Genomic DNA, 22,173 nt, shown 5'->3' with positions numbered 1-22,173 from the left:
ATGTTAAATGTCCTCTAGCTGTGGTGGTTTTGCTCGAATTCCTCGCAGTCTTAACTCTGCTCTCAAATAGCAGTGGGTTACTGGGGCTATGAGCGGGGTCAAAGTGCACAGTCGATAGCTTTGTGTACTGTGAGCAAGAACAATCACTTCTTTACCAGAATTTGTTCTGCACATGAATACCTCTGAACAGGTAATTGCTACCATGGCAACAGAACAGAGAGGGAAAGTGACATTAGGTGAGTTGTTTGCAAGAAAGCGATCCTTCGCAGTGACAGTGTGAAAGTGTGTGCAGGGGCTTGAAGTGTGTATGTGAGCGTAGGTCAACATTTTCTCCGTATCACCACACAAGCCATTCAGAGCTGACAAAAGCACTCTTGTGCTGCAGGATTGGGGAAAGTTACTAATGCTGGCAAGATCATAATCTAAGTCACATTGCAGTGAGGCAGTGGTGGGCTTTCACATTGGAGGGATATATTAGGAACAGTTATCGTATCTTGTAGTCACTGGGACTATAAAAGGGGGTCATGGGATTTTATGAAACTTAAAGTATAAAATGAAAAAGGTAGAGATTGGACTTTTATGTCTACTTAACCAATAGGAAATATACTGTGCAGTTTTGTTACTTTCCAAGTGGTTAACATAATAAAAAATGGTTTAAAATAGCTCTCTGAGGCTGTATTTGGGCACGCCAGTGTTATGAACTAAATGCTCAAGTCAGCATGCTGACATGCTCACATTGTCACATTGTCGCATTCTCACATCAGGTAACTTTTACCGTGCATATACCATCTTATTTTAGTTAGCATGCTAGCATTTCCTAATGGAACTAAATTTAAAGAACCACAGAAGCGGGAATGTCATTAGTTTTGCCAGTATTTGGTCATAAACAAATTTGTACCAAATTTCTTGGCTATTTGGGAGCTGTGAATGTACAAACCTTTATGAAAAACCATCAAATGTTTAAATATTTCCCATGGATAAATAGGGATCAGCAAAGTAATCAGGATTCATCCTCTGGGCGCCATGGATATCTGTACTAAATTTAATGGCAATCCATCCAGTAGCTTTTGAGACATTTCATTTCACGAAAATGTCAACCTCATGGTGGCCCTAAAGGAAAAGTCAGGGGATCATCGAAGTTGGTAGGCTTCATCATCTCAGGACCACAAAATTTCATGGCAGTCCATCAAATAGTGACTCGACGGCCAGACATTGCCATCTCTAGGACCACAACTTTAAGCACTTATGGGTAAATAAAAGACACAAACTGGAACAAATTTTTTTAAAGTCAAACAGAATCCCAGTAAAATAGAAAAGATGGTGAGAAGATGGATAACAAAGCTTCCACTGCAGAGCTGCTGTCCATTGTGCACATATGCTGTGCAGCTTTGCTCAGTGAGTGATCTGGATCCATTCTGCATGTGGTCTAAAATGATTTAATAGCCATTGTCTGTGTTTATTGAGAGTAGGGCAAAGCAGCTGAGGTGTGATATTTGAAATGACACATAGATCTGTGTACATTGGCTTTGCAGGTCTAAAGGGGACAGGGCAGCCTGGCAGGTGTCTTAAGCACTGGCTGACTCCTATGTTTGCAATTTCCTGGTGGCTTCATCTGTTGTGTGTATATAGAATCACATTGCTTCAAGGTCAGATAAGTTTTTGGTGATTTGACTTGATGAACCCTTTGCCAGCCTCAGTTCTGTAAGGAAAAACAATCAATCAAATTTTAACAGTAATCAACACCAGGAAAATATAATTCTGATGAGAGGATAATCGACCGGGATATCCTGAGTGGGCCTCCAAGGGGATTGCATCATCACAGTGTGCCTGCTGTGATGATGTTATCAGGGACAGCTGCATGGGGCGGAGCCAGGGTTGAAGCTCTCAGGGAGCCAAGAGGCAGCCAGTTGCCAGCAGATCCCCTCCACAGAGACCCACCTGCTTCGCATGTCCATTTTTCCTCTAAACCCCTCAAAGGGATTCCCTGAGTCCTCTTCTATGTCCACTGGCCCCTGTGTCTTTGAAGTCGTGATCCTATGTCTTTTCATGGCATTGAAGTCATCATCCTATGGTCGTGTCGTGTCATGCGTTTGATCCAAAAGTTTGTTTGAAGTTTTACAAGGAACTATTAATGTAACTATTGGTCACAGGCCAAACATATTAGATCTATATAAACCAAAGCAATTATTAACAACTAGTGATGATCCAAACCAATCACTCCTGTAGTCTATTTATGAATCGGAATTTGTCAGACCAGCAAAATCTACAGTTTATGTTAAGTAACGTCAACATCAATGGTTGGTAGTAGCTGGCATGCACAGTGCAGTGCTACTAATTTAATTAAAAGTCCTTGACGAAGAAGAAGCCCAGCCTAACTTAATACCATCAATAAGGGGTTGCTCTGCCATCTGACTAAAATCCCACACCCCATTTGTGTGATTCATACAGGAAAATATGCCTCTTTGTCTTCGAGGTCAACCAACTCTTTGGAGAAGTTGGCGTAGGGTCAGGAAACAGTAGTTGAGGGTGTAGGAGTGGGAACGAAGGCAGTAGGGCTGGGGGTTGTTCTACTAGATAAGCCATTGCATGAGGTCATTTTGAAAGAGAACTTGTGTATTTTCATCTCAGCTTATGGCAGCGACTTTATACTGAAACAGCTGCTCTTAAGAGGAATCTGTTGTAGAGCATAAGAGAATATTATCAGGGTTTTATTTCAATCAGAAGAAAATGTTTCCCAATTTTAGATAGATAGCGTAGGTTTATTTGTAGTCAGATGCTTTGATGTCATGCCATTTATAATATCATTCTGTAAAAAATTCTGTCTAATATTAAAAAGTGTTCTTCATTTGTCACTTTTTTCTTTTGGTTTTTTTGTTTTCTTGGTGCTTAGAGAATGTTGATTTATAATGGCTGTCAAGCATGTGGACTGTGCCCATTGTGAAAGAAGGATCAAACAAAATGTTGGCAATGAAGCAATTTTATTACGAGACAATTATATTTATATCACTTTAAAAGAGGAAAACATGTTCCAAGCAAGGTAGCAGAAAGCCCAGTTGGCATGGATCCGTAACCTCTGGAGCTGGTTTACAAGGTCAGAGCAGTCTTTTATTCACACCTATGGGAACGCTTACGTAAGTCCATGATGCAATAAAGGTCTTGATCCAATTTCATCTTTTTGAGTAATCATTCTCTCAGATCTGAACATCCCTCTTGATCGAAGCATTAGACTTGACAGGACACTCTCAGACCTTTTGTCTCCTTTCTGAAGTAAAGCAGTCTTTTGGATGAGAACGTAAGAATGACTCATTCAAGGTCCTGTAAGACCTCTGCATCAGGATGCCAGAAAATGAGCATGTGACATTATGCCAATTTGGCAATTGAATTAGATGCAACTGGACGAATCACCACACTGTCAGTCATCCATGTCACTGTTCAGTAATCAAAGTAACAGCATGAACTATTGTGTACGATTTCATCAACCCTCTTTTATCAAAGCCTTATGTGAACTGTTATTTGTGCAGCATCTCACAGAGACTAAGGACAGTGATGGCAAATACAACTTCTATGTTTGATTGACAGGGTGCACCCCAGTCGTCTGTGCTCCCCAGTCTAGCCATCCCATACAGTTTGTCTCCAAAATAACTCACCATGGAGACTAAAACGCCTTTTGGCTCAGGTTTAGTGGAGATCTATGTATGTATGTGAATATGTATGAGTCATTATTAGGAATGACTAGGGCTGCACATTTATATGCAGTGGCCGTTAGCTCCTTTAAACATCATTGAATGATGTTTCCTTTTTTTTCTTCAACCCATTTTATGTGAAAGGGCTAAGCCAAAATTGTTCAAATTGATCAGGAGATTTTGACTATGGCAATGGCTCAGAACCTGCAGCCGGTTGGCTAGCTCCTTCAAACTTCTTTTTTAGTTTTTATCTGTTTTCAGTTTTATTGCTGAAACATGTATTACCTGTGACAGAAATAGCCTATAGACTCATTGGAAAAGGAACCATGGGGTTTGGATTGAAGAGCAGCGAATCTTGGGGCGATCTGCCCAGCAAGATTGGCAGAACCAGCCCACCACTGTGGGTGCTGTCACCTCAGGAGGAGAGCCGGGGTCTGGAGTCATGCTGATCTAGTTTGGATTTGATTGGGCTGCTTCTAGCTAATGTCCAGTCTGAATGAAATGGGACTGGCCAAACAATGGGAAATCAGAGATTGTTGTGCCCATGTCTTTATAGAGACCTGCTCCATTAACTCGATGGACGGACTCTGTGTTTACATTGATGGTGCTTGATGCACACAGTCAAAGCTGATGGACACTATTTCTTATGTGTCAAACATTTTATGTGAAGATGAAACCATCTCTATCTTGTTGCTGTTGTTTACATTCCCCCAGATACAATTTCAAAAGATGCACTGCAGAATTATTTTTGCTGGGTGTATACGTGAATATGTATCTACATAACTGTATATATTGTTTTATTTTATTTATATTCTATGTTATTCTTTCTATAAATGTAATTTATAATAATCATTCAATCAAGTAATCATTTTCTATGTGTGTAGCATGAAGCCACTGCAAACAGTCTTGTGTTGTATAATGATACATACATTTCCTTGATTCCTTGATCCCATTGATTTCTTGAATGTTTTATCATTTCATAATGAAATGGAAACAGCATATGTGTGTGAGATTAGGTGAGTGAAGGATTTCGCACAATATGTGAAAATAAAAAAAGAGTGTTCATGGCAAGACCAGTAGGAAATTCCTTCAATTATGCATGTATAATTTTTTTTTTTCCTCCAGTGCTTTGACTTACCTTAATGTTATCCACAGATTTTTATTCACTTTGGCTGCATTTATATAAACCATTGCTTAATAAGTCTTGAGAATTTTTACATCACATACTCTGTGCTCCAGCAATGTTCCTTTGTGAGCCTGGCTCTTTGATAGAGAATATTATTACATTTTGATTAGTCCCCACTGTTACCACAGCAATATTGCAATGCTGAGTCTCATCAAATGTGTCCCGGGCTGGAATGGAAGAAATATTACATTTCCTGTTTTTAATTTTGAGCAAAAAGTTGAACTGGGACATTGGCAGCCCAGTAGAGGAGATTAAAATGTGTGTGACTTCACATTTTTATCTGTAAAAAAGATTTGGAGAAAATTAGGGAGGAAGTATGCGGCTTTCCCTGAAACCTAATGTTTCCTCTGGGAACTGCAGCATTGTTTCACTGTTTATCAGTTCATGGACTACGTCCACTGAGTATTGTGATTTCTGCAAAACTGAGTTTAGGTTTAAGCATAAGAGAAAGCCATTTGTATTCTGCAGCAATATTTAACCTAGGCTGAACTAGAATAGGGAATTTATATAGTGTTGTAGGTGATAAACCCACAGTACAAATATCAGTTCCTCTGTGTGTTTTCTTCATCTTCTTATTATTGTTTATATTGAGTGCTGAAACCAGTCAAAGGAGTCTTGTTCTGATCCAAATATTCTTATTCTGTCCCCAAGGTCAGAGTCTGGAATTTCCAAACTTACCCATCGTCTATCCCTCAAAGAGCGTGTGGCCAAAGCAGAGAAGACTTCCTCAGACAGACCTCCGTCCTACAGGAGACGATCTCTAAGTGTGGACTGGTAAGACCATGTCTTAATCTGCTTAAAGGTCCAGTGTGTAGGATTTAGTGGCATCCAGTGGTGAAGTTTCAGATCGCAACTAACGTGCTTCCCCCACCCTTTCCAAGGAGAAACTACGGTGGCCACAAAATGCGCAAAAAATGTGAATGGCCCCACCTAGAGTCAGTGATTAGTTTGTTCATTCTGGGCTACTGTAGAAACATGGCTGTTCAACATGGCTGCCGCTAAGTAAGGCAACCTGTGGCGTCTGTAGATAAAAACGGCTCATTCTAAGGTAATGAAAACACAACATATCTTGTTTTCAGGTGATTATACATTAATGACAACATACCTATGGGTATTGTATTCCATTTCTGCCAAAAGAGCCTGCTAAATGTTACTCACTCGACCTTTAATCTTATTCTTTCATGATGCCTTAAAAGGAAGGTTGTGATAGTGTTCTTGGCCTTCACTACTTCCTCTCAAATTAGGGAATGATGACAGGAAGCAGTAGCAATACTCCCATCTTTATTGCTTTTAGGTTCTCGGACTGCGAAGATTATGAGGTAAAATAAGACTTCATAATCTTGTATCAGAAGCAGGATTTTAAATAGAAGAATTTTTCCACCTATCACAGTTGAAATCCAAAAAAGGCTAACAACATAGTGACAACTGGAGCTGAGCCTTGCTATGATGTATCTGTGTACAAAGTCAAGGCTGAGGTCGATGAGGAGTGGGGGCTGGTGTTCGGGGCGGGGGCAGAGAGTGGGCGGAGTGGTGATAGGGTCCTGCTCTGCCTCTGCGTCTGGGTTTCGTTGAACAGCGCCAAGCAGCTCCAGTGGCGCCGGCTCATCTTGCTCTTGTAAAGCTCCAGTCCTCAGGCAGCCGATGAAAGGAGTTTGAAAGCTTTCCATCACGAGGCTGCCTTCCCGTCCCCACCCATGGGACTCCTTCCCAGTCTTAGTCTTGTTGCCTGGCCTCCACACGTTTATCTACCCATCCATCCTGCCGTCCATCCATCCCCCCTGAGCTTCCTGCTATGTATTCTTGGCTCTTCCTTTATACTTCTCTCACCATTGGGAAAATATCCCAGGGTTAAAGCGGATCTTACACTTCCTTTGCACTTAATTTTGTCAAGTAAAAAATGTCCAAACAGTCACGGGTCTAAACAGTTTCCAGGTTTATAATTGCTGTGCGGGGACTACAGTAGCTATTCAGTAGAGTTACTTTGTGGTTTCTGGAGTTACAGGTGTGGGATTCTCTGAGGTCCTATCCAATCATGCTAGGGCCCAGTGTGAGGTCTTATGAGGTCTTTTGTCGGCCTTACGAGACCTACTGTGTGGTCTCGCACTGACGTTGCGATGTGTGGTCCGCTAGTAGAAATGTGGTGTTAAGTGTATGAGCGTTGGAGTGTATGTGCAGTGTGAGGTCCTCTACTTTAACAGGTCCATGTTTTTCTCCCATGTTGCTGGAGTGGGGACCTGGCCTTTAAAGTTCAGGCCCTGATTGATGTAGTCTGGTTTTAATGAAACACAGTGGGTAGATTGGACATGCTCATTTACGAGAGGGATGAGGGGGGCTCGGCTACAGCTGGATTCTGACTTTCTCTGGGGCGAGCCACCGTTACAGGAGTGTGACTGGCCTTTTGTGACATAATAAACAAGGGACCCCAGGAGGAGAGATTCAAAGTTGAGGGCTGAGTCATGCTTCTGGGAGGTGAAACAAGGTCGGTCCAGCTCCTGACAAGACCAGCACAGCTCCTCTGGAATGCACAGTCATCAACACGGTCAAAAGGAAAACATGTGTGCTAGTAGCATCTATTGCAAACATCCCATGAGTCAGTTGCATTTTTGAAATTGTTCGACATTTATACCACTTCCTGTAGTCTGTCTGGGCAATTTGTATTATTGATTTGCTCAATATTTCTGTAATTGTTATCACAAATACAAATACTGTTGTTGGAATCTGGCTTTATAACTTGTACGTGTACAGGTAAATAATTGCAGCTCTAGGTTGCAATCAGGGTGTGAACTACAGGAGAGCCAGGTTGAGCTTGGCTTCTCTTCATAAGACAAGAGCTCTCCCGAAATCATGATTTGTGAAATTTTGGGGGATCTCTAGAATATTATAATATAATATATAATAACTCTACAATATGCTATTATACACAATATTATATTGGCTGATTTATCCCTAATATGATTAATAAACATACTAGCATGCATACTATTCTTGTCAGCGTCACTGAAGTTTGGCAGTGCAATACCATTGACCTCACTCACTTTAACTCAGATCAGAAAACATCAGAATAAAATAAACTTTCCTTGTCAATCACCATTATTAATTTGAGTGCCCCCCACCCACTGTAGTAACAGCAAGGTAGTTCACACACTGGTGAGACACAATAGTTCTCCCATAACATGAATTTTTTTTAAAAGACCAAAAAAAAATCTTTCATCTTACATTAAATACTAAAATACCTGTGAGTAATTTCCATTTTTTCCTTGAATCGTTTTCTTTGATGTGACTCATTTAAGAACCGTGATGCATTTTATGTATTTTACATGCTGAGAGAACAGATGAGCTAGGTAAGATATAGGTACCTGTACCTGTGTGGTACCTGCTTAATCTTTTGTGTCTTGAGACAGAGGCTGTAAAACAGTTAAGGAAGAAATCAGTGGAATTTGTTTGCCTGTAATGAAAGTGAAATGTAAAAATGTTGGGTTACCCACCAATTTTTATATATTTTTTAATTATATATATCTGTGTACTGCCCCCCTCCTTTCACTCCTTAAAGCAAAACTTAAAGTAAAGTGATATAAGGATTTTATTAAATGCCAAGTTGGAAACAGCTCTCTGCTGTAAAGCAGTCTCAGGTGGCTTAACACTTTACTATCTATTTAGTGGACCATTACCGTTTATGTTGATTCAAGTCAGATACCCAAACAAACTGTGACTATTAAGGGAATTCTGAGCCAAGGCAAGCTCATATACAAGCTTGAAACAGGAGCCGTTTTGTAGCTTTATCAAAGTCTGTGAGAGCTGGCAGGGCCTTGGGAAAATGCAATAATAAAAGATAATGGCAGTGTTATTGTTATTGGTAATCATAGTAAATGGGCTCTAGGGTATGGGTGGAGAAAAGAGTAGAAGGGGGGGGAGAGGGAGTGTTAAAGGGGATATAAGAGGGTATATGCTGCCTGTTAAGATTGCCTGCTTTTTTCCAGGAAACGATTAGTATTACTAATTACAAAATACATGTGTGACATCATTAGATAAACATGACTGCCTTGTGAGATTTCTATTGAGAGAATTTTGAATAAAAATCAATTTTGAATTCTGGTTCTCTAAAAGCCATTTGAGAACCTAGTTGATTTTACCTCAGTCTGCTGCTGATACTGTATGTCACTAAGGGAATTTTTGGCATTATGAAAACATAACTTAAATATATAAACTAATACACCAAGCCTAACATCAATCTGTTTCTCACTGGCGCATATATTTGCTGCCTTGTTTCCTGTGCATGACTTGGACACGAGAGACATCCAGTAGAGTCAATACTGGGCCGTAAAGGGACACTGGTTCTGTTCCAGTATGGGGCTAGTAAATAAGTCTTTATTTCCATATCCTCTTATGGTGACAGAGAGGCTGTTCCAACTTTTTGCCAAAACCCCTGACTACAATAGAGAGGCAGCCATGTGTGTCGGCCAAGCAGTTTTTATTTCCCATAACAGTTCCCCCGCAGTACGCCTGGAAAGGAAACTCTATACATAAGTACTTAAACATCAACGTATAATGTAGCATTCAGCACTCAAACCATATCCACTTCATAAATAAAAGCTGAAATTTGAAAGAGTGCAGTTGGTACTACACAAGTAAGTGTTTGATTGTGATGTGTGTGGTTATGCAGTACGCTAAGGTTTAAATCCTCCCCGCTCCCTGAAGGCCTCTCTGCTCTGCCTGGTGCCACCCTGTCTTCAGGGATAACTCGGAGCTGACAGCACTCTTAGGATGACGTCTTAACTTCAATGTCAGGAGGGAAGCCAGCCTCCCCTTCCCATAGTCGATATATTAACACACACACACACACACATACACACACACACACACACATACACATCATGTACTCATGTACAAACTCATGTCTGCATGTCTGATTTTCTCCTTGATATTCATGCTCACACACATACATGAGCAAGCACACATTGTAATAGTTAGCATTGTGTTGGGTTTGGTGTGTAAGGGGGAGTGGGGGTTACCAAGTGCTAATCCTTATGAACTGTGCACAAAGGGAATAAAAAAGAACATAGAGAAAATCACCAGTCTTAGTGGAAAAAGAAGGGCAATGCTCAAGAGGCCCGGGTGTAAAGTGGTTTTGGACAGTGTGCCACTCGGCTCATTTGGTTCTAATTTGATTTAATATTCCCCCACTCTTTCTTTTTCATCCTCTCTTTAGATTTTCTTCTTTCTTCTGTGGCTGAGAGCTGTCAGTTCAAACAAGATGGACAAATGAGGAGGTTATAGAGCTCTATAATTTTTCTCTTTAGAAATTCTGATCAGAACATACTGTTAAAGATCGTTACAGAACGGGACCGATTCCCACTTGTGCTGGAATGGCTGACATTTTACTTCTGCTTGGTGGCTGCATTAACATGACATTATTCTTACAATGTGGTAATGGTGTAAAACGCTATTTGAGTTAGATATACTTCAAGATAATATATAGGAAGTCTGTTTCTGTTGAAATAGCACAGTTACACACACATAACATGTAGGTGCAAGTCTATTGGAAATCAGAGTAAATAGAGTGTCAGTCTGACGGAGATTGAAACATTGTCTGGAAAATATATACCATTGTTTTTATCAGTCTTATTTTTTATTTTATATTTCTATTTGCTTGAACACATTGAATGCATGAGTTACATTTTCGAAACAGTTCACACAAAGGCCTAAACAGAAAGTTGGCAGACAAAATGACACATTTTGTTAGCAAAAAGCTCTAACACTCACAAAACATTAAAAACGGGCAAAAAAAGGCAAACATTTTCATTTCCAAACAACACCATTTGTGGTCAAATTACATAAACCAGTATTAACGAGAAGGTCTCAAAGTGCTTAGAAATGATGGAAACTTGAAACTGTTATTGCTTGACAACAGAGCAAACTCTATCGGCTGAGGAAGATAATGTAGTATGATCGAAATCCTCAGAAGAGGTGCTAATGTAAAGTGTTAAACGTCGTGGTGAGATTATTTTAACTATTCACCATTTATTTACTCCAGCAAAAATTACACAAAGTTTGTGCTGTTTGATGACACTCATAGAAGCAAGTTTTTATTGACAAACCCTTGAGGATATGGGAAACTGATTATTCATACTGTTCTAGGTGTCCCGTGAAGTTCCTAAACTGCTCCTTGTTCTGCAGTATTAATTTCTCGAGACTGGGTTGTTGGCCAGATGACAGACTATAGATTCCAGCCTACATGAGGGAGCAGAATTTCTGCTTACCTCTTTGCTTTTGGACAGAGCCTGGGCTATTCTTTACGTACACACACATACACACAAATAAACACAGACACACAAAAACCCACTCACATGCGTGTCCATTCACAAATACGTGCACTCACACAAATTAGCTAGATTAAGCGAATAAAGTACACATGCACACTTGTATTTGCAAAAATGAACGTGCATGCACAAACACATATTAGTCATGCACTCAAATATTTACACACACTCACACACTGTGTTCTTGACTCTGGATGCTGTGGGCTGCACTAAGGGAGATTTATGAGGCTGGCTCCCTCTTGTCCTGTGTGTCTCCGACTTGATACTCTGGTTTCCACTCCAAACCTCAACTCAGCACACAGACACAGAGAGACAGGGGGTGGGGATGGAGGGCAGTGAGAGAGAGGGAGGGAGGGAGGGAGGTAGACTGAAAGAGAGAAGTACAGGGTGGGGGGAGAAGGGGGGGTGTCAGAGAAGACTGAAATAGGTAAGAAAAAGGGAGGAGGAGAGAGTGAGAATGATTGAGACTGAAGTAGATGAAAAAGCTGATTGAAAAGATGATGGAGAAGGACAGCAAGAGTGGCGAAGAGCCCTGAAAACTGGACTGTAGAGTTGGAAAGAGAGAGGAGAGAGAGAAGTTACGAAATAAACAGCATGGTAGGAAAAAAAAAGCTAGTTAATGTAGTGTGTCTGTGTGTGTTTGTTTCTGTACACAGAGACACATACAGCCAGTGGGGTCAGAGGGTTAGCGTGCCTCCATGTGTTGCTTATAAGCTGATAAAAGACCTTAACTGAGACTGGGGGGAACTGCACCCCTCTGCCTACTTTCTGTGAGTGTGTGTGAGTGTGTGAGGGTTGTATTCAGGGTCAGAGGCAGAAAGAAAATCAGCTGGGGACCCAAGAGGCTTGCGGTTTGAAACTAGTCTTGGAAAATGGTTTACAGATTGAGATAGGAAGCTCAGGTAGTACAGACATCCACACCCACGACGGTTTACAATGGAACAGAAGCACTGTGAGAGCCAGAAAATAGGTTTGGCAATTCATCTTTGCACTTTCTCCCTCTTATTTATGATTTTCTTTTTCTTTTCCCACTTCCAACTCAATCAGCTGACCCATCTGATTATGTAACAACCTCGGTTAAACAATGACCTTGCTGCTGTCAGGATTTAAAACTTTTTCTTTTCTGGGCTGCTGTGAGCTTTCACTTCAGTGTCCAATTGATATGACCCATCTCCACTTACCTAGACTCCCTCAGAAATTGCTCCCTTGACTCCCTCTGAAAAAAAAAAGCTATTTCACAATGGGATCTAATCACCATTGACACCATTTACAGTAGCTTTTCCTATATGCTTCAGCCTGTATCAAATACAATCAAGTATTTTCCTGACTGACGTCTACGCTCAATGGACCGTAGATTCATTTTGTATGTGTGTTAATTTCAATGTATGTGTGAGTGTACCACACACACTGATGAGTTTGTGTCATCATGCTATGACACACTGCCACTCTTTCCACTCTCTGTGCCTCCATCCATCCATCCAATCAGGATTGTATATATTTGTGTGTGAGCATGCACGTTGTCCTTTTTACAAAGGATCTATCACAGTCAGGAGACTAACCGTCCCCCCAACCACCTCCCTCCATCCCTATCCCAGATAAACAGCCGTGGGACTTTAAACATGGCGCCCGGCCGGCGTGTGACTGAGAGAATGGGCCAACTGGTGGCTTCAGTGGCCAGGGGTCGTCCCCGCCCCTCTCCTCTCCCTGGCTGGGTGGGTGGCATATGGCGGCCCAGGCAGGGACCCCTTTGGTGTGACACACACTGAGAGACACACAGAAGGCCTGGAGCCACCCAGGCTAGGCCCACGATCACCGTGGGAGACATGGTGTCACCAAGCCTCTGACAGAGGAGGGGTTGTCTGTATGTTTGTGTGTGTGTGTGTGTGTGTGTGTGTGTGTGTGTGTGTGTGTGTGTGTGTGTGTGTGTGTGAGCCCACCTTGGAAGCACCCCGCCCCCTCCCCCCTCCTGAGAACGTCGGCCGCTGCCCGCCACCACATCCCCATGGTGACTCCGCTGTTGTCTCTGCTCATCAAAATTAGAGAGATTTACCTCTGCGTGCACACACAACGCATGCACATACACAGAGCCAACAGGTGGCAGGCCTTGCTCCGCACAGCAGGCCCACTTCAAAGGTTAAACATACAGCGGACCGCCCACATTTTCTCTGCTGTTCTCCCTTGGGAGAAAGTGAGAGAAAGTCAGAAAGGGACAAGATAAAAGGAGAGACAGAAAAAAATATTGTGTAAACAGGAGAGAGGTAAAGGGCAGTGTGAGCGCGTTCATGTGGGAGCAGTATGGTATAGTATGTACCTGGTGTCTACAGTTTGTTCCAACTCCCCAATTATGCATACAGCTCACACTTCAAAGTGAGTCAGAGCGAGTTAAAAGCATAAGTAAAAACAGAATGCCTACAGGGTTTTCCAGTTCACTTGCTTTTTGACTAAGTGTGACTAACAGCAGATGTGAACGAGACAACCTGGGTGCCAGTGATCTTAGCACAGATTTTAGCTAAGATCACTAAGAACCATGTTTTGGGATTTTTACACGCAGACAAAAAGGTCATAAGAGAGTAGCCTGACTCACTCAAAGCTAACGGCAAGAAGTAAACATCACCTCAAAATAACAGTGATATGCAGAGCACGACCTCAGGATGCCTAGCTTTATCAAGAAGAATTTGAGCCTATAGTGGAAAGGGGATTACCAAAACTGGAATCTAGACATAATGTTGCCACTGTTTGAGTCTAGATTCTAAAGTCTATAATTGTGTGAATCTGGTGTAAACAAAAGAACCCATGGCTTTATCCTGTCTGGTATCAGTGGTGCTGTCTGCCGCCTGTGTTGTAACAGGCTTGATAATGTTTTCTCAGCACTTAAGAGGCTGCACGTTATCGAAAGAACATCATTTAAATGCCACAGTCCGTGTTAATAATCTTGCTGATCAGGTACATTGCTCCCAGGCCAGTCTATGGCTTTTCCAATGCACATCTGGTAGGGTAATCCATCCACATCTCACTGTGTAGACACCTCAGGGGGATAAAGTGAAAGGGGATGTTTTTAGCAAATGTTTACCACTGAAACATTAACACGCTCATGCACACACCAGATACATCCATCAATAAAAATCGTATCCGTACAATATGACCATAAAGGGCCACAAGAGTCATTCTGATTGTCTTCTCGGCTATAAAATCATGTGAAATCCCTACACAGGGCTGCATATGCATGTGTATGGTTTAATATGTGAGCATGAGTGTGTATGTCTGCATTTGTTGTGTTGCCATGTCAACTTAGTGTGTGTGAGGGGCTGCAGGTCACAGTGTTGGCGTGGCCTCATGTTGCCTATAAGCTGATAAGAGCCAAACAGAGGGGACGGATATATGAATTCTCTTTCTCTCTCCCTCTCCCTCTGTGCGTCCAGCAGCCTGCCTGCTTCCAGCCTGTCTGGTGCCAAGACTCAGATTTCAGAATTTCCTTCTACAAGCCACATTTAGAGCAGCCAGCGTACTCTCTCTCTCTCTCTGTGTGTGTGTGTGTGTGTGTGTGTGTGTGTGTGTGTGTGTGTGTGTGTGTGCGTGCGTGCGTGCGTGTGCGTGCGTGTGTGTGTGCTACTTTCTCCTCTCACTGTCTGCCTCTATGACCCCCACCGCCCTGTTTTCAGTGAGCACTGTCCTTCTGGTGCCGCTCTTTTCCTTTTCTGCATCTCTTTCTCTCTCTGTATCTACCACAAGTTTGTTTTATGGGACTTGACCTACCAAGACAGCCAATGTAATACATGTCATCCAATATGAATGGTCATTTGTGCCTGTGTGTAAAAAACACAATTAGACACATACTAACATGCAGCATTTATTGTGGTCTAGTGGCAGTAAATTAGCCCTAAAAGGGGGGGTCCTGTCAGTCGCTTACCTAAGAGACATTGTGATATGCCCAGATAACATAGGATGGAGTTGGGTTGTGAGGTCGAACAGCAGAAGGAGAAAGGTGGTGGGAAGGAGATGCGTGGAAAAGAATGTAACTGATTTTGGCTACAAAAAAAGAGCCTTGTTGTAAAATGTTTTCCTAAGACTTCAAGTTCTTTAGGACAAATATGGCTACGTAGGTGTCCATATATATTAGGACTGTGCTTTTTCCCTTTAACATAATTACATTGTTGTTTTTCACAATCAAAATATCTTTCTTTGTGCCACTGTAGCTAATTTGGGCAGCAATCCATTTAATGTATTTCTGTGGCACACACACAGACAAACACATGCCTGTTGGCCTCTTTGTGCCCTGTGTTTGTGTGTGTGTGTGTGTGTGTGTGTGTGTGTGGTAAAGAAATTTTCCATTGTTTATAGTTTATATTAACATTATCTATATTTATAGAAGCAGAAGGCTCGGGCCAAGAACATTTTTTCTGCTCACATTCAGTTCTCATTTGTCTTAACCATTCCAACATTGCCCAGTATTTTTATTTTTTTTTACTAATTTGTCCCCGAGTTGCATCAACAAATGTTAATAATGTGTAACACCACATGAGAGGCAGAGGGTGTAGACACAAAAACAGATTGTGAGAGAGACAAGAAGAGAAAAAGAAAAGCAAGGGACAACAACAATGGTGAAGAACGTGTGTCAGAGTCAAAGAAACTGGTGATGGTGAGAAAGAGAAAAACATGTACCCAATATTCTGATCTAATTGAACCACCAGTACAGGACAGGTGTCTATTGGCTGTGGGTGATGTCATCGCTAGCTCACAAAGATGCTCATATTTGAACTTGGGAATCTATCTTAATCTTATTGACAGTTGAGTCGTGTGTGTGTGTGTATGTGTGTGTGGTTACTTCTCTACTGTTGACAGATTGAATGGATTCATTCTTTCTTATAGTTCTGATCACGTCATTTAGGTAAAATATTCAACCTTTTACAGATTATTAGTAGGCTATTATTCAACTTTTATAGCATTCAGACCAGCAAACTCTTAATAAATTGCCTACTCTAGTTCTTTCTTACGGTTCTGACCATGTCATTTATATATTGCAACACAGAATGGGAGTTGTCAGACTAAGCAACATTTTCCACTCCTCTGTCAGTTTGCAGATTTGCTTTGAACTGTGTCTGAGATTTTCCTCCACACACCACTGTTATGAGCTGTTATGTGCATACTTGTGGTGGCCTCTTAGCTTGAACAAAAATCTCAGAAATTCTGTGATGGTGGAACCAACAATTTTCTTTTACATTTTACTTAAATCTCAGGTTTTTCCCATCGTGACTTTTAGTCAAACACAAGTAATTGTCTAGACTCTCGCCGTATTTTATATGTAGTCTTTGTTTACATGTGACTCACTGTCTGGAGGACTAAACTGTTTGTGTAAACAGCCTGATATAACTAATAAAGCGGATGTCGTGTGTATGTGTGTTGCAGCTTGGGGGTGTTGATTGTTTGTCGGGCTGATGCAGTCTCACTGTAGCAGGCTTAGTGTATTTGATGTGGGATTGATCCGGGGCCAAACATGGAGTCTGGTTTTTGGTAGAGACTTTGGTTTCCCAGAACAACTGCTTCCTGTTTCCCAAACCTGGTAAAAGTGTAGGAAATTGTGTGACATAGCCTATGTGTGTGCGTGTGTATATTAGTGTGTATGGGATGTCTCTGAGCTTTGATCTCTAGTCATTTATTCAGATTATTGTAGCCGTGGTAGTCCAAAAGCAATGCCTTCAAGATGGTAAAGGTGTTGATATAGTAGACGGGTATGTGTCACTTGTAAAACCAACTTCTGTTGTCAATTTTCATTCAGTTTAAATGTTTGAGCCATTGTTTTGGCAACAGCATTTATATGCCTTACAAAAAGTTGGTGTTGGTTCTATAATTACCTCTCTATATAGAAGAAGTGGCGGAGTCTGCCATTCCGCTCTCTGGATTCAAATTGGCTACCTAAGCACGAGGGACAGATGCGGAGACGATGCATGCATGTAATCCAGCATTGCCATTTGTAATTTTGTCTCATTGATATCAGCCTGACTGTTTAATGGTCACGCTCCTGAACACTGTATCAGAGCTGTATTACTCCTAATGCAAACCAGCAAACCAGACATTTTCTACTGCTGCTAGTTAACATTAAAAGTATTCAACTATCGAAACATAGAGTGGCTTTTATTATGAATAAAAATAAATATACTTCTACAAGACATAGTCATTGTCAGCATTTATTGATAGCAGGTGATGGGCTGCACAGCTCCAACTCCTCAGCAACTTTACTGTGTCCTGCTGTTGTGTGGAAAACTATTTGCACCATGCATAGTATGAGATAAAAATGTTAGTTGCGATTATGGTGTCAAAAGTGTACGGTCATCATAATGGTCATCAGTATCTATAAATGGGTTGCTGTGTTGAAATGTGTATTCATGTCTTATCATCACTTTTTTTTTTTTTTTTCTAATACAATCTTGTTATATGTATGTTTTTGTATTGCTTTTTCTCTGTTTGGATTGTCTTTAATCTTTCTCTGAGGTTGGGGGCATGTCATTGGGGATTGCCATCCAAATCTCACGTGTAGGATGCAGCATCTCTTTGAAAGTAAAGATACACACACACACTCACCCCACACCACGTTATACACTCCCTAATGTCGTCAAAGAGTGATGGGGCACCGTCCTGCCGACAGAAAAAAGTTGTCTGTTCCATCTCAGGCAAATAACAATAAGCCTGGGGCTGGATTCCAATGGGCTTTCTCTTTGAAATGGGATACCGGCACACGCATTACAAATATATCTCTTGTTTTATCTTCCGGGCCAGGCCCATGGAAAAATTATTCCAAATACCTGCCGCGCTTTATCTGGAACCCTGGAATAGGTTAGGCCCGGCCGGGAACACGAGGATGTCTAAAATAAGGCCTCTATTACGGGATGGAGTGGAGATGGATGGGACAGAGCGGGAAGGGACGGGGATCGGGGGTATTTTAGGTGTATTGGCCCTGTGAAAAAAGGCTTGTTGCGGGGGCTTGGAGCTGCTTTAAAGTCTACTATGTGGGCCGCTGTCAGCTGTTGTACAAACTGCATGTGCTGGGGGAGGGTGTGTGTGTGTATGGGTGTATGTGTATGCTCATGTGGGCTCACACGTCCATAGCGGAGTGGGAGTATAAATAACATTTTTCCTACAGATGTTCTCACCTTGACAAATCTGTTCTTGGCTAGTGTGATACTTCTTGGCATAAGGCTTGATGCCCCAACGTAACTCAGCCTTTATTTACTTTCCTCAACCTCTCCCTGCCCCTGTTCAAACCATTGCTTTTTAAGAACAACATTTACATTTGCGGTATTTAACTAAAGATGTTTTCCAGAGTGACTGATAATAAGCAAGCATTTCTCAAGAACTTGAACAGGACACATGGCTAGAGAAAAACTCGCTGACTGCTGCAGGGATTCAAATCACAATCTTTTGGTTATCGTGAAGTCTTTTAATGATTAGTTAAGCAAATGTTAAAAGATTTAAATGCTCCCATTAGTTAGATTTTAGAATAACTGTATCAATTTCAGTAATATTCTTTGATTATATTCATGTTGCAATGAAAGTGAGATTCAGAGGTGAATCGAGGCAAGAGGACAGACTTTAAGCACAGAGGAAAGAGGCAGGAAGATAATGTTAGAGATGATGGGAGGGAAATGAGAGTCAATAAGGATAAGGGTAAAGATAAGGGTAAAGAGCGAAAGGCCAAGAGCAAGGGGAAAGAACCGACTCGAAAGATGATAAGAAGGGAAACAAGTTCATAAGATGTCAGTAGAGCAGAGAGGAGGAGAGAAAGCTGTTGAAAGTGCGTCCTTGAGGAATTCATTTATCTCTCTGCCTCTGTTTGGTGGGACCCGTCGTGGAGTCTGTCACCATCGCCTGTCGAAGCCTGCTGACATTTCCTTCAGCAGTTGAGTGTGTGTGAACACCATGTACCAGACTCACCCTAGAAACACAGTGTCATCTGCAAAGTTCCCATGGCAGTATGGAGAGGGGCTACATAGTCATCATACCAGCGATGCCAAGACACCAGTGGCAAGAAATGCCGATCTTTTGAAACTCAGAAAAAAGAGATGACGTTACAGAACAGCACTGGCAAACCGGCTACCAGACAGGCATTGCCAGCACAGGATGACTCATATGGCACCTGTTAATGAGAATTGATAATGCCAACATGGTGCCCATCTGGCAGATCAGTGTAATTTATCACCATGCCATAGATCCATGGTTCTCAGCCAGTTGTTTAGACCCCCTCCCAGGGGGTTGAAGATAACTTTTGGGGGTTGTGGTATTAATGGGATTAACAAAACAATTTTTGAACTATGTAAATGTGTTATTCATTTAATGATGATGGTTCTCATGGTCTCAATGGTCTTTTTTATAATAATAATAACTTTAATAAGTTGTAGATCAGCTGCTCACCTTTCTACATATGCACCCTATGACAGGAGGTCATGAGTGGACATTTCTTTGCTTTAAGGGGTCACAATCCAAAAATCTTTACAGGCACTGCCATACATACTGTTACATCAACAGTGTTTCAACAATTAATATGTGGAGCTTATATAGACTGCAATGTGAGTCATGATGCCTTGACACTTTTGACAAAGAGTATTGCCACATTCAGCCCTATGAATGTCTGGGGCTGTTTTCTTGAACCACAATCTAAACTTTTTTGCTGAATAACCAGTAGAGTAGAAACTGCTTTCCTTAGATCTTATTGTGTTTTTCAACTTCTGTCATGAATGGATTAAAATTTAAATCAAAGATTATAACACAAGTTATAGGTAAGGGTGTCAGTTAACCAAACAGTTTGCCTTCCTTCCTTCACTTCTTAGTAAGATACATTTTAATTATTAAAATTTAATGGAATTGGGTCACAGTTTGTTTTCACAGGGTCCATGTACTGAATCAAATGTCATATTACAATTATTATTATTATTTTCTCTCACCTACAGTATCTTTCCTGTCTCTTATCCACATATCTCTCCTGCAGGGCTGACACTGCCAAGATGACGCAGCCCATGAGGGGGGACCAGGCCCACCAGCCTGCCCCAGCCCGCAAGTCAGCCAGCCTGTCCTCGCCAAGCGCGGCTCGCCGCCTATACCGCAACTTGTCTGGAAAGTTCCGTGTGGGCACCAACCCCCCGGCCCTGGAGGACAGTGTGGTGTCAGGACGGGGAGTAGACAAGGAGAGGCTGCGCAAAACCACCATAGTAAGTCAGAGAGAAAGAAAAGGAAAAAATAATAAGCCCAGGAACATTGTAGTCTAAAAATAGGCTGGGAAAACATATAGACTTAGATAGCAAGAGAACCTGTGTAGTGCCACCATACACCCATCCAGCTAACTGTTGTAGACCGAGACAGAAAATATATTGTGAGAAACATTCTGTATCTATACACCTGATGTAAACTTTCTCTATATCACAGTTCCAGAGTAATGAGACGTTGTTTGAAGCAGTGGAGCACCAGGAGTTGGACTTGGTACAGCTGCTTCTGTCCCAGTACAGTCTGGAGGAGCTGGACCTCAACACCCCAAACAGTGAGGGCCTCCTGCCCCTTGATATCGCTATCATGACCAACAATGTGCCCATGGCCAAGCTTCTACTGCGTGCTGGTGCCAAGGAGAGCCCCCACTGTGAGTAGAGGAACACAACAGACCTGTAGTACCCACCCAGTCACAGGGGGATGAAGACATTGTGATTTAAGGGATCATTTGAATGTTGATGGAACCAATCCAGTTCCTGGAGCACATTTCACAACACCTACAGTAGCTGTCCAATGTGCTCGTGAAGAGAATAAAAAAAATTCTTTTTCGCACACTTGCTACAAATTAATTTCTTTTTTTCTTTTTACTGCACAGCACTAACACCCACGTGCTGGAGCGTGTTCATTTTCTGTGACAGATTAGCACAATGAAATCAAACTCAAAACATATTTTAAAGGGAGGTCACGCAAAGTTGATAAAAGCAACTATTAAGCCTATTGTTGCAGTTCATACAATTGCACAAAGATAATCTTTACACAAAACTGAGTCTAGTAGTTCTGTTCATTTATATTTTCTGGGCTCACCACAATGTCTCTGTGCTAATAAGAGCAATGTTTCCCTTGTGTATTGAGTCTCTTGTACTTACGTAATCATGCTTTTCCCAGTACAATTTGACTGCTCTTCACTTCTGTTAGTAGAACTTTGGCTTGGTTATAGGTGAATCACAACATACCAAATGCTACCTTGGCTTTGAACAGGAAGTAAGTTGATTTGCCTGATCCTTAAGCCAATTAAATCTAGTGTGATATACGGAAAAAGCCAAAGTTAGTTGATTTCTGCCAGTCACAACTTCACACATTATTATATGAGTGAAACCCAAAACCACATCTGTCACTTACTGAAAGTTTTGTAATCATTGTTTTTCCTAACTAGATTTAGCGTAGCTAAGAAATGATACCAGACAAGGTTTGTTTGGGTTTCAATAGTCGCTCTATGATGAATCAAGAACTGTTGTTGTGGGAGCCAAAGCCGCTGTCACGACAACATCAGCTGCCACCAAAGCAACCGCAGGTGTTGCCCAAAGCAACAATGCACACATAACTCATAACACAATCTCTTATCGTGCATACCAGTACTGCATTCATCCACACACTATTGACAGACTCACGCATCTCTTTGTGTTTTCTGCTGGCAGTGAAAACATATTAAAGGAAATGAAGGGGTGGTAATAATGATGCAATATTAGTCATCTTCGTAAGCACTTTTCACTGTCTGTGATCTGCTGAGCCTCTGCTCCCTTCCTCTGTTAATGATTAGAACTCGCCAGTGAGGCTCCTAGGCTGTTTGTGTTTGTACTTGTGCACGCACACACACACACACACACACACAGTTCTCAAGAGCTGAGCCAGACGTCTTATAAAGGTATCATTAAATTGAAAACACTTGAATGGAAAGTGATGTTTACTGAAGTTTGCTTTGATTGTACTTATTCTCCAGAACTCAAATAACTTGTGAGAG

General features: G+C 41.6%; 1 protein-coding gene across 6 annotated transcripts in view; it reads left to right on the top strand.

The window, feature by feature from the left end:
* Nucleotides 1-22,173, top strand: part of LOC127373549 (ankyrin repeat and fibronectin type-III domain-containing protein 1) — a 129,323-nt gene that overhangs the window by 87,923 nt on the left and 19,227 nt on the right. For all 6 annotated transcript variants that reach the window (XM_051418137.1, XM_051418138.1, XM_051418136.1 and 3 more), the window contains 3 exons: nucleotides 5,521-5,643; nucleotides 20,164-20,383; nucleotides 20,598-20,805. In XM_051418137.1, coding sequence (XP_051274097.1) covers nucleotides 5,521-5,643; nucleotides 20,164-20,383; nucleotides 20,598-20,805 — 551 coding nt within the window. The remainder of the gene's footprint in view (nucleotides 1-5,520; nucleotides 5,644-20,163; nucleotides 20,384-20,597; nucleotides 20,806-22,173) is intronic.

This window comes from Dicentrarchus labrax, unplaced genomic scaffold, assembly GCF_905237075.1.
Source record: "Dicentrarchus labrax unplaced genomic scaffold, dlabrax2021, whole genome shotgun sequence".
In the NCBI taxonomy this organism is placed as follows: Eukaryota; Metazoa; Chordata; class Actinopteri; family Moronidae; genus Dicentrarchus; species Dicentrarchus labrax.
This window is presented reverse-complemented; position numbering and strand designations above follow the sequence as displayed.